Here is a 12,594-nt window from a genome sequence, read left to right on the forward strand (position 1 = left end):
CTTGAATTTCAGAAATAGTACACTCCATCTGAACAATCCTGTTCCACTAATTTCTCTTAAAAAAAAAAAAGTCCTCTCGTGCATGTTTCATGCACATTCTGGCAAACCAGCTTTCCTCCTGGAGATCTAAGGGGGGTGGGGGGCGGTGGTGAGGCTGTGTGCAACCAGGGGCAGGAAACTTCCAAGTGAGAAGCCAGGAGTCTGCACGGAGAGATGTCCACAGTGGGACCAGGATGGCAGACCCAGATTTTGAGACTCTGGCTGCCTCCCCCCCCCCACCGGAAGCTCTGTGCAGGTCAGAGGGCTGGGCTGGCTGTGTCTTCATCGCCCACTCCCCACTGGCAAGTGGCCTGGTGGGCCATTGTTGGGCTGATGAGCTTGGGTCCCAGGAGCACAAGTAGATAATAAACAGGTGATAATAAGCCCACACGCCCACCTGCATGCACACACGGTCTCCCACGCTTTCGTGTTCACACATGCACGCACACTCACATGCTTGCACACACTCAACACTCGGGCACTCATTCACACCCTCACACCCTCATACCGCCTTCCTGCGGCAGATCTCCCAGCTAGGAGAGGAAGGAGCTTTAATGTAGAGAAAAGATCCCAGTTTTCTCATTGATTCCTGGACTAAGATGTTGCTCCGGCTTAGAGGGAGCAGAAAAGCTATGGCAGCCCCACCCGGGGCAGACGTGCAGGGCACGGAAGGGGTCAAGTTACTTGCCGTTCACATCCTGCCCAGTGCAGCCGACGCTGTGGTGCCTCCTGTGGTTGGGGCCCTGGACTGTGGGGTTCGGGCTCGGCCCCTAACTCACGATATGGACTTGCACCATTACTTAATGAGGACACCGCAGAGACCAGGATGCAGGGCGTGAGGCTCGCTGGGAGGACGCGCGTGCAAGGCGTGCACTGCAGGAAGCGTGTGCAGATGCTGGGTTCGCAAAAGGCAGATCGGACCTCATTCCTCCCGGCCCTTGTCCTTCCACCGACCCCGCCCCCAGGCACAGGTGGCTCCTCCCCCTCCAGCCCGTGAGCCAGGCAAATGCACCAGGAGTCCCTCCGTGCCAAGCTTGAATGATGATGATGATGGAAATAAAAATAGATATCCTAAGAGCTTTCAGTAGTCACCACGCACCAAGCACTGTTCTGAGCGTTGGCCACGTGCCGACTCATAACAATCCTAACAGGGGGATTATCCTAACTATTACTGATCCTAATTTACAGATGAGAAAACCGAGGCACAGAGAAGTTAATTCAAGTGACTTTCTCAAGGTCACACTGCCAGAAGGTCATGGGACTAGGATCCACACGCCGGCAGAACCGGCAGAAACTACCAACACTCATTCGTGTTTGTTCAGCACAATGGAATAGTTTCCCTCCCTACATCTGCACAAGATCGTGAGCTCAGGCTCTGAAACAGAGGGAAAGCTCGTCCCCTAGAGAAGGTCTCTTTCTGCCCCTCATTCTGAAAGTTCCATGGGCTGACCTGCCCCACTCTGGGACCAGAAGGAACCCCATGACCTGTGATGTCCAGGACCAGGGTCCACCAGTAGATGGCGCTGCTTCACCAGCCCTGAGGGCCAGAGCTCAACTGGCAAACCCCTCAGATCTCTCCTGAGTGCCCTGGGCAGCAGGCAGTATTCACAGCCTGGCCCAGACTGGGCTTCCCCCTTCTACATTTCACAAAGAACTTCCAGCCCATCCACTGGGGTCCAGTCTACAAACCCAGTGATCTTTCTAAAATGCAGATCCAATTTTGTGACTGCCCTTTCTCAAAACCTTCTATGGCTCCCATAGACTAAGGATTAAGCTCTTTAAGTCAGTAAAGAAGGCCCTGCCTACCTTTCTATGTTCCCTTCCTTCTGCCACTCCCAGCCAAGGTTCCTACCACCACAGCTGAGCCTGCTCTTCCTGCCACCGGGCCTTTGCACACTCAGGTTCCTCTGCCTACCTGCCTTCCTCCTTGACTCTGCCTGAGAAAAATTCCCAAAAGCCTTCAGGGTGTGGCTCACCTGTCCCGTCCTCCTGGGTGAAGCACTCCCACTCCTGGCCAGCACCACTGGCTCCCTCCTGAGCACTCCCGCAGCACCTTGGACAGAGCTTTGTTTGACCCCCATCACTGATCCGTGCCCTCAGCCATATGCACTGAGAGCCTGCTGGGTCCCAGACAATGGGAACACAAGCATGAAGAAGGTGGGCACAGCTCTGTTCTGCCACAGAACCACACATATGAACAGATGACCACAGGCCATGGTTAAATGCTCTGAAGGGAAGCACGGAATTCATGCCTCACATTACAATAGCGTTTTTTTCTTTTTTATTAAAATATAATTTACACGCAGCAAAATAGATAAATCTAGTGTTTAGCTTAACAGACTTTTACCTATGTGTCCACCAACATTCCAGCTCAAAAGTCCCGTGTCCTCCCTCCAAGATGACTACCCCACTCCCTGGTGTATCCATCCTGATTTTTCTCCCCCGGAGATTAGTTTTGCTTGTTCTAGAATCTCATACACATGGGACCTCGCAGCATGAGCTGGCTTGTGCCCACCTTCTTTTACTCAGCCTTAGCCTCTGGGATTCATCTGTGTTAAGGGCATAAATAATATTCCAGTATAGAAAGGGGCCACAATGGGTCCATTCTCTTGTTGATGACCATTTGGATGGCTTCTAGTCTCGAACTAGGATGGAGAAAGATGTGATGGGCATTCCCATACAAGTCTCTGTGAACACGTTTTCACTACTCTGGAGTATATTCCCAGGAGCAGCGTGGCTGGCCCACAGGATGGATATGGGCTTCGTTTTAGGAGATGCTGCAAACAGGTGCCCCAGACCTGTTTGGACAAAGCGGTTCACATGCCTTCCAGCAGCGTCTGGGTCCCATTGCTCCATAACCTTGATCTTGGACTGCCCAAACTCAGAAGCGGTGTCCTGAATGCATGTTTATTGCTTAAGCCGCTAGTCTGGGGCTTAAGAGAGATTTGCGGTGACCAAGAGAAATTTGTGTCAAGTATGTAACGCAATTTCCAGGTAGGAAAGCAATAAATATTGGCTACTGTGATGGGCACTTTATGTGTCCACCAGATTGGGCTAACAGGTGGCCCCGTAATTGGTAAAGACAGCGTGAGGGTTTCCAGAAGAGATCAACACTGAATTGGTGGGCTCAGTCAAGAAAATCTGCCCTCTGGGGTGCCCAGGTGGCTCAGTCAGTTAGGTATCTGCGTTCGGCTTAGGTCACGATCCGGGGATCCTATGATCATGCCCTGAGTCAGGCTCCCTCCTCACTGAGGAGTTTGCTTCTCCCTCTCCCTATACCCCCTCTGCTTGTGTTCATTCGCTTGCTCTCTCGCTCTTGCTGTCTCTCAAATAAATAAATAAAATCTTTTTTTTTTTTAAATCTGCCCTCACCAAGGTAGGAGGGCATCACCCAATCCATTGAGAGCCTGAAGAGAACAGAGGAAGGGTGCCTTTCCTCTCTTCTGGAGCGGAGACATCCGTCTTCTGCTGCCCTTGGATGTCAGCACTCATTGTTCTTGGGTCTTGGGACTTGAACTAGGAATTACACTATCAGCTCCCTGGGCCTCCAGCTTCCAGATGGAACATTATGGGACGCTCATCTTCCGTAACTGTGAGCCGGTTCCTATAATAAACCTCGTTCCGTGTATCTCCATATAGCCTGTTTGTTCTGCTCCTCCGGAGAACCCTAATACAGCCACTGCTGTCAATTACAATCATGGTAACGAGGCTACTGCGTATCAAAGGCCCCTCCAGACCACAAGTTCATCCACCTGGCCTACCACAGCCACATCAATCAATAGCTAGGAAGGGAAAGGTCAATCAAGGTCACCATGAGCTATCACTGCACACCTGTTGGGACGGTTACGATCCAGAAGACCAAAGATAACGTGGATTCACGTGGATGTAGGGAAGAGAGAGCTGCAGTGTCCACGTGGAATGGAAAACAAAGACCACACTGTGGCCCACCAAGTCCTGGGTACTCTGGCCTGGCCTCTGCCAACCTCCCTCTTGGCTCTTGAACTCCTCGTTCCTGCTTTCCAGCCATACTGGCCTTTCACATCTCCAGTGGACCACATCCCTCAACACTTAAGGGCTGTTCTCTCTCTTTCTCTCCCCCGCCCCACCGGTACCCAGTTAAGGCCCAGTCATCTCCACCCTCACCTCAAATGCCCTCTCCTCCAGGAAGCCCTCCTGAGGCCTCTGAACAGCTCAGCCTTCCTAGCACAGCAAACGAAGAGAACTATAAGGGCATTATCTTTGGTGAACCCTTGGGAACTCAGCCCCCTGATGCTGTGAGTGTTGCTGTCCCTTCTCCGGATGGGGACAGAGTCCTGGCCTGAGCTGTGCGGCTGGTGGGCAAAATCCACTCACACCAGCAGGAAGTGGACAAGCCCACTCCCCACCCTCGACTGCATAGCCCCCAGGGCCCGTCGTTTCATCGGCTGCCCCCCACTCCTACCCTGGATGCACCTAAGCAGCCAGATGAGCTTGTTTGTTTCCGCCAGCCCAGCCAAGATCCCGACGCAGCACAGGAAACACCGGGGCGTGTGTGCAGGGTGGTCCCCCGCAAGGACAGCCCTGGCTGACTTGGCCCGAGGGCAGCAAACATACAGTCGGGCAAGAGAAACACAGGGCTTTCTGGCTGCTTTGTTTCTAGCTCATTCCAACGCATCTCTGCCCATCTGTGAGCCCTGACTGAGTCCCCGCCTCTTGGAGCCCTCTGTGAAGTCTGTGCTGAGATGCGCCAGACTCAAAGATCCCTTCTGGCCTTGAAGTTCTCCAAACACAATCTGGAGTCTCCGGGGGGGGTGTCTCCCACCTCACTGGTTCTGGGACCCAAATCTAGAGACTTCTGACCTCTCCTCATTTGCTTCCTTTGACGGCTGGATCTTGGGACGTCCCTCACCGTCACCCGTCACCTGGCAAACTCAAGGACATATATTCTCCTGGGGGCTGGGTCTCACTCAATAAATATCCACAGCAAAAGTGCCGCCTCCTCCAAGAGGGCCTCCTTGACCAGCCCGCCCTCTGTCGCACCCCCCCCCCCCCGCACCGCCCCACTGCAGGCTGGGTCCCCTGGGTTTATAGTGTCATAGAACCCTGGCTTGTCTTCCAAACACTCATCACCACCTGTGCGGTTACTGGTCTGACATCTGGTCCCCTCCAGTAAAGCCACTGGCTGCGCCCCAGGCCTAGCTCAGCGTGCCCATCACGGGCACTCAAAAAGATTGCGGGAATGAAGGAAACAGTCAAAGAATGGTGTACCAGACGGAGTCCCAGGAGGGGACGTGCAATGCTAGTCAAGACGCCGTGGGTCCCCGGAGAAGCTCAGGGTGTCGGGCTGGGGGACATCCCTGGACCCTGATGGCCGGCAGGCGTGGGGAGGCAGGGCGTGGCTGCTTCCACCACGAGGGGCTGGAAAATGCTTCCTACTGTCGCGGGACACTTGAGGGTCTCCTGAGCTGAGACAGTGTGGAGGCAGCCAGCGCCAGGAGAGCCGGGCCGTGGTTTGGGGTGAGATCTGGGGCATCTTGGGAGCAAACAAGGCGCTGGCAGGGCAGCTGTGAGAGCCCCCAGCACAGGCAAGGAGTCTGGCCTGGGTCTGGGGAGACCTCACTGGAGGGCACGCCCCAGGCCTTCAGTGCACGCTCCTGATCAGCAAAATCTGTCCGAGCCTGCAATATTCATGTACTAATCTATCCCAGCATAGTCACACACATTATTTACTATCCTTGCACAGATGAAAAGTCAGTAGAGCTTCATTTCACTCTGATTTTAGAGATTAGAAAACAAACAGAAGACTTGATGTGGTTTTTCTGCTCCTCAGCAGACAGCCTTGTACGCACTAGGAGACCAACCCCTCCCGGCCAAGGGGAGGCCACCCAGGGACTGTGGCGCTGAGCACTGTGGTGGTCAGACTGACTTTCTAGAAAGACCCCACCTGTGGCTGACTGTGTGGCACCAGATGGGAAGGGAGAGATGGAAGGTGGGGCAGGGAGTCAGGCGGCTGCTGGCTGAGCAAGAGGGGCAGGGCAGGGATGAGTGTGGCCTCACCCTACAGAAGGGGAAACTGAGGCTGGGGAGGAGCATGGGATCAGATGCCAGCTTATAAAGTGGCAGAGGTCCCGGGTGGGGTTGGTGTGTTCTCATCTGGTCGACGATGTCCAGAATCTGCCCCCACCATGAGCAGTTGGTCCTGGGGGACCCTCTCAGGAAGTACAGAAGGCTGAAGTCATGAGGTCCTCTCAGGGGCTCCCAAACTCCTCCAGCCACTCAATGACTGCTCCCCAGAAAGGGTGCAGATGTGTCCTATATTTCCCCAAACGTGGGCCTGGGTGCATGAGGTCACAAGAGAAGGCATTTGACAAACGGGATCCCGGAAGGGGTGAGGTGCCCATCACTGGAGGTGTGTAAGAGGAGGCCATGGCTCTTTGGCCTCCAAAGGTGGAAGGAGGGGTCCGCAAAGCATCAGAAGGTGCCTCGCTGGGTGCCGGCACAGGGCTACAGTCTGGGAATCGCCAGCCCGGAGACCTCACGCGGAGACGTGGTGCCCCCGCCCCCCCCCCCCCCACGGGGCATTTCAGCCTGCAGGTTCCTGCCGTGGCCACACTTCCCCACCAGGGACCACCGCGAGGACGACCAGACTGGGAGGTACCGAGACAGGCTGGAGACTCAACAGGAAATGGGAGCGGGGGTTTCAGAAAAGGAGGCAGCAGATTATTAATCTCTTGATTAATAGCAGCGGGCCAGTGGGAGGGAAGGGGCTGTCCCACTGCCGTGCAGAGGCAGGAGGAGGAGGTGGTTTGAAGCCTCTGGCCTCCTCCAGATCGCAGCTAGTCATCCCGAAGTGCCAGATGCAAGGGACAGCGGGCCCAGCCGGCAGTGTCTCCCGCCCAGCCCCCCAACCAGAGCCCAGGACAGCAGGGCACTGGGGAGTCCGGGCGGGGGACGGGGATGCAGCCCAGACAAGCCCCTACGCTGCGGGGGTCACCCACACAGGCCGGCTGCAGAGGAGGGGCAGGAAAGAAAGGCCATGTTTGAGGAAAGTACTAAGTCCAGGCAACCCAACCAAAGGGGGGAGGCAGGCCGGCAGGGGGCCGTCCGGCGGAGGGGAATGAGGGAGGCAGATGAAGCCCCGGAGAGTTCGGGCAAACCCCTCCGCTCCGCACATCTGGAAAAGGTTGGCTCTAAGGCCATCAAAGAGCTCCGAGAGGGGCCGGGGAGACAGCCAGGGCAGGGAAGCCAGGCCGAGGAAAACTTAACCCCCAAGTCCCGGGGGCTCAGTCCTCCCAATCTGTCAGGCAGGCCCTGCGCCTGGCCCTCCCCGCTTCCCGCAGCGCCCCCCCCCCCCGGGTGTGGGGCGGTTTGCTCAGGGGGGACAGGAGAGCAGCGTCAACAACGCCGGACTTCCTGCTGCCTTGATTGGGGGCACAGCCAGGGGTGTGATTTCTACCCCAAAGCAAGACAGAGGGTTATATCCTCATTCCCCAGAAAGGGAAACTGAGGCACGGAGAGGCTTGTTCTCTCTGCCTTCCTCTGGGTGTGGAACTGGTCCTCAGGCCTCTTGCAGGGAAGTCTCAGCATCTAAGCCCTCACTGTGGCCCTGCTCTCCCACACTGTTGCCTCCCCCATGCCCTCTTCCCACCACACCGCACCCCTCCTCTAGGGAAACCCCCTCAACCCCCAGATCTCTGAGCCAATGTCACGGCCCCCCACCCACCCGTGGAAACCCAGGACCAGGTCTCATATCAGGGCCAGGATTGCTGTCAGTCTTTGACATTCCCTCCCCCAGCAGTTCTGTCCCCAAAACGCCCCCCCCCGAGTCCCCAACACAAAAGTTCTGGGAGGCCAGGGGCCATGTTCTTGCACACCAGGGTCGGCTTTTAGGTGCTCAGTTCCGCTCCAGACCAACCACCCACGAGACCAAACACAGGATCTGACGAAGCTGAGACAGGGACTTCCCTAAAGGGAGACCAGGCCCCGGGGAGGGAGGAGGAACCCATGGAGCCCCCTCTCCCCGCCAGCTGCTGACTGGCCGGGTGCCTGGCATGGTCCTCTGGGCCTCATGTTTGTAAACATGATAGATGCGTACCTCCGACACGCGTGCGCACACACACGCACACACACACACACACACACACACTCGCTCTACAGAAATCCAGTGTAGGAAAAAAATCTCAGAATGGGCGAATGCACACAGGACACGGCTGGATTACAGTTCTGTTTCCACACAGCAAGAAGATGGCTGCGTCCTTTAAGGAACATTGCCGGGCACCTCGGTGTGGGGGACCTCGGTGGGTAAGGACCTCGTGGTGAGCCCTGGGAATAATGGGAGGGGGGATCATGGGCCGCCATCAAGGCCCTCATGAGTTGGTAGAGGTGTCCCCCAAATCAGACCATCCTGGCATCACCCGGGTGAACCCACATGGGAGGCAGGTGCCCCTGCTCTCGGCCTGCCCCCCCATTGTGGCTCTGACAAGGCCCCCGCTTCCCCTCCTGCTGCCCATTCCCCAGCTCTGGGCTTCTGCCCTCCCCTCTCTCCAGGACCCTCCCTGACAGCTTACAAAACAGTTTACAGATATGCTCCCGCACCTCCCGTCTTCAAAACGAACAGAATCCCTCCCTTGACCCCACGCCAGCTCCAGCTTCCCAGTCCCCTTCACTGCTCCCTTCACAGCAAGAACTTCTAGAAACTTTTCACATATCATTTTCCTCCTCTGCACCTGCCTTCTTGGCCTCCGTCCCCACGGCTCCCCACGACGGCCTTTGCCGGGGTCCCAGCCACCCCGCGTTGCCAACTCTAATGGGCATTTGGCCCCGGTCTTAGCAGGCTTCCCAAAGCATTTGGGAGACTCGGGCTCTCCCCCAAGCCTTCCCTCCCGAAGCTCACTTCCCGGGACACCCAGATGCTCCTTCTCCCCTGACTGCTCCTTCTCACCTCCTTAGCCAGCCCCTCCTCCTCTGCCCTGCCTCTGAGGTTGGGGTGCTCATTTGCAGAGCCCTGCAATCTTCCCGGTACTCCAGACTTTTTCACTCAACCTCCCGCCTTCTCCTGAACTCACCCACTTCTCCCCACTTCCCAGGTAGTGTCCTGGCACGAGCCACCAACACCTTACGCCTGCCTATATCCACTGTCCCCACGGCAGCCCGCGATCTTTTTAAAACCTAAACCAGCCCAACTCAGGAACCTCTAAAAAGGAGAGAAAAATACTTCAAAGCCAGCAGAAGGAAGGGCAGAACAGATAAGAGCAGAAATCAATGAAATTGAAAACAGAAAAACATTAGAGAAAAATGAATGACACCAAAAGCTGGTTCTCAGAAAAGTCCCGTGAAACAACAAAGCTCTACTAAGACTGACAGAGGGAAAAGAAGAAAAGGCACGAGTTATCAATATCAGGAATAAAATAGGTTAATAGGGCTACACACATCAATTTAACAGCTGAGAGGAAATAGACCAGGTCATCGAAAAACACAAATCACTCCAACTCACTCGATCTGAAATAGATCATTTGACTCGCCCTATAACTATTAGGGAAATTGAATTTGTAGCTTAAAAACTCCTTCAAAAGAATTCTCCAGCCCCAGATGTTTCCACTGGAGAATTTTACCAAATGTTTAAGAGGAATTAATACCAAGGCACCTGGGTGGCTCAGTGGGTTAAGCCTCTGCCTTCGACTCAGGTCATGATCCCAGGGTCCTGGGATCGAGCCCCACATCGGGCTCTCTGCTCAGCGGGGAGCCTGCTTCCCCCTCTCTCTCTGCCTGCCTCTCTGTCTACTTGTGATCTCTCTGTCAAATAAACAAATAAAATTTTTTAAATATGTATTTTTTCTGGGGGGAAGCAAGTTGCAGTACAAAAGAACATCATCTGGTTTTGTCTGAAAGTATAAATATATGTAAATATGCTTCTACATAAATATGAGGAGAAAATAGTCTGGAGGAATGCACTGGTAATATTAATACTGGGATTGTGTAGGAGCAATGGGGAGACAGGAGAATACTCATTGTCCACCTTATTCATTTCTGTAATACCTAGATTTGCTTTGGGCACTGAGTATATACCACTTTCTTCGTAACGACAATGACAGCAGTAACTGAAAGGCAGAATGAGGGGCGCCTGGGTGGCTCGGTCGGGGAAGCGTCTGCCTTTGGCTCAGGTCATGATCTCAAGGTCCTGGGATCAAGCCTCGCATCAGGCTCCTTGCTCAGCGGGGAGCCTGGTTCTCCCTCTGCCTGCTGCTCCCCCTGCTTGTGCTCTCTCTCTCTCTCTCTCTCACTCTCTCGCTCTCTCTCTTTCTGACAAATAAATAAATAAAATCTTTAAAAAAAAAAAAAAAGAAAAAGAAACAAAGAAAGGCAGAATGACACTCTCCCCCTAACTGGCATGGCAGCCTGTGGCCCAGGACCAGAATCTCGGCCCCTTCCATGGGTCCCAGCAGTGCCTGTGAGCTGATTCTGGGCCTTCCCCACCCCTCAGTCCCCTCACCCCACTTCTTGTCTATAGTGCTCTTCTGCTCATCTAATGCCCATGCTCTGTACACAAAAGGTGCTCCATAAATGCACACTCAGCTCTTGTTTCTGAGCATCAACCCCCCTCCCCAGCAGCCTGTGCTGGGGTGGGATTCATCCAAGGGAACAGAAAGGAAGGGCAGAGCTGGCCCGCCCCACAGCCTTTACCTCACGAGGTTGGCACAGGGCCCAGGCCACCGGCAGCTCTGGTACACACGCTGGACCACTGTCTCCGAGCCGTTCTGCACCTGGCAGGACACCGTCCGCGTCACCGTGTGATGGCACCAGTGCCTGTGGGGAAAGCAACAGTCACATCAGCCCTTCTATTCCTGACGTGCTGACTGCGGGTCAAAAGGCCATGCTGGCCAAGGAGGGGTCTCTCCATAAGGCCGTGGGGTGGGGGTGCTCGTTCTTCTGGGGAAGGGGTCCACTGAGACCCTCAGTCCAGGACTGAGGGGAAGGGAAAGCACCTGCACCCTGTGGCCACCAAGCCCTGGCATCCATCATTTCAGTCACCAAACACTTGGAATGAACCCCTGCCCATGGGGAAATCCCACTTCGACATGGAAGACTAAGAAGGAAGTGATCATAACCCACAGGAACACGGGGCCATCAGGGCAACCAAAGGATGCAAACAGGGAGCTATGGGAACAGAGCGGGGCACCTAACAGGTCCCAAGAAAGACCAACCACCTGGGTATTGAAAGCTAAGAGTCAGCCTCCTGCAAGTGCAATCACCCGTGGCCCAAAGGCTGGAAGGAGGGGAGGAGCAAGGAGGAAGGGGAGGAGCCAGGAGGAAGGAAGGAACATAGTACCTGCCAGGCTAGATGTGAGTCTTAGCATGAAGTCAGGGGGGAGCTCCTGAAGGGCTCTGACCATGGGAATCTCTCTATGGGTCTGAATTTAGAAAAATCCCTTTGGTGCAGTGTGAGAGGTGTGGAAGCTTGAGCTGGGGCATGGGGGTGGGTGTTATATGCAAACAATATTGTGATTGGATCCAGATGGCAGGCAAGCCCATGCTCCCACCTCCCCCACACATTTCCCACGTCCAGATCCTAGAAATTTAAATCTAAAAATAAATCCTTGTTGCAACATCAGCAAGATAGTGGGACAGGAGGTCCCCCAATCCTATCTCCCCTCAGTAACAATAATTTGGCAGCCTTCCATGGATAAAAATGCCCTTGCAGAAGCTTTGGGATTTTTGCAAACCATACACCTTATAAGGGGTTAATATCAGAAACATACAAGGAACTCATAAAACTCAATAGCCAAAAACCAAATAATCTGATTTTAAAACCAAAGGATCTGAATAGATATTTTTCTGAAGAAGACATACAGATGGCCAAAAGCTCAACATCACTCACCACGAGGAAATCAAAATGCAAATCAAAATGAGAGATCACCTCACATTTCTTAGGATGGCCATTATCAAAAGGACCCAAGACAACATATGTTGGCAGAAGTGTGGAGAAAAAGGAACTCCAGTACATTGTTGGTGGTGATGGACCACCACCATCATTGGTACAGCCATTACGGTAGGTTCCTGAAGAAATTAAAAATGGAACCACTGTATGACCCAGGAATCTCATTTCTGGGTATATATCCAAAGGAATTAATATCAGTATCTAGAAGAGATATCTGCATGCCCGTGCTCATTGCGAAAGTATTCACAATAGCCAAGACGGAAATAACCAAAGTGTCCATCCATGAATGAATGGGCAAAGAAAATGTAGAAAATACACACACACAATAGAATATTATTCAGCCAAGGAGATGGAAATTCTACCATTTGCATCAACATGGATGAGGCTGGAGGGCGTTACGCTAAATAAATAAGCCAGACACATTTGTATATGAAATCCAAAACTGGCCAGCTCATAAGACCAGAGAGTAGAATAGGGATTGCCAGGGAGTGTGAGAGTTGGGGAGATGCTAGTCAAAGATTACAAAAGTCCAATTATAAGATGAATAAGTTCTGGGATCTAATATACAGATTCAATCTGTACGTATTATGTATTATGTTATCTGTATATTACACACATAATAACGTGGTGATTAGAGTTAA

The 12,594-nt window shown here is 53.6% G+C and overlaps 1 protein-coding gene across 1 annotated transcript in view; it reads right to left on the reverse strand.

The window, feature by feature from the left end:
• COL26A1 (collagen type XXVI alpha 1 chain) overlaps positions 1-12,594 on the reverse strand; it is a 124,505-nt gene that overhangs the window by 74,073 nt on the left and 37,838 nt on the right. The window contains exon 2 of the mRNA XM_045993899.1: positions 10,699-10,821. Within this exon, the coding sequence (XP_045849855.1) occupies positions 10,699-10,821 (123 nt within the window). The remainder of the gene's footprint in view (positions 1-10,698; positions 10,822-12,594) is intronic.

This window comes from Meles meles, chromosome 21 (assembly GCF_922984935.1).
Source record: "Meles meles chromosome 21, mMelMel3.1 paternal haplotype, whole genome shotgun sequence".
In the NCBI taxonomy this organism is placed as follows: domain Eukaryota; kingdom Metazoa; phylum Chordata; class Mammalia; order Carnivora; family Mustelidae; genus Meles; species Meles meles.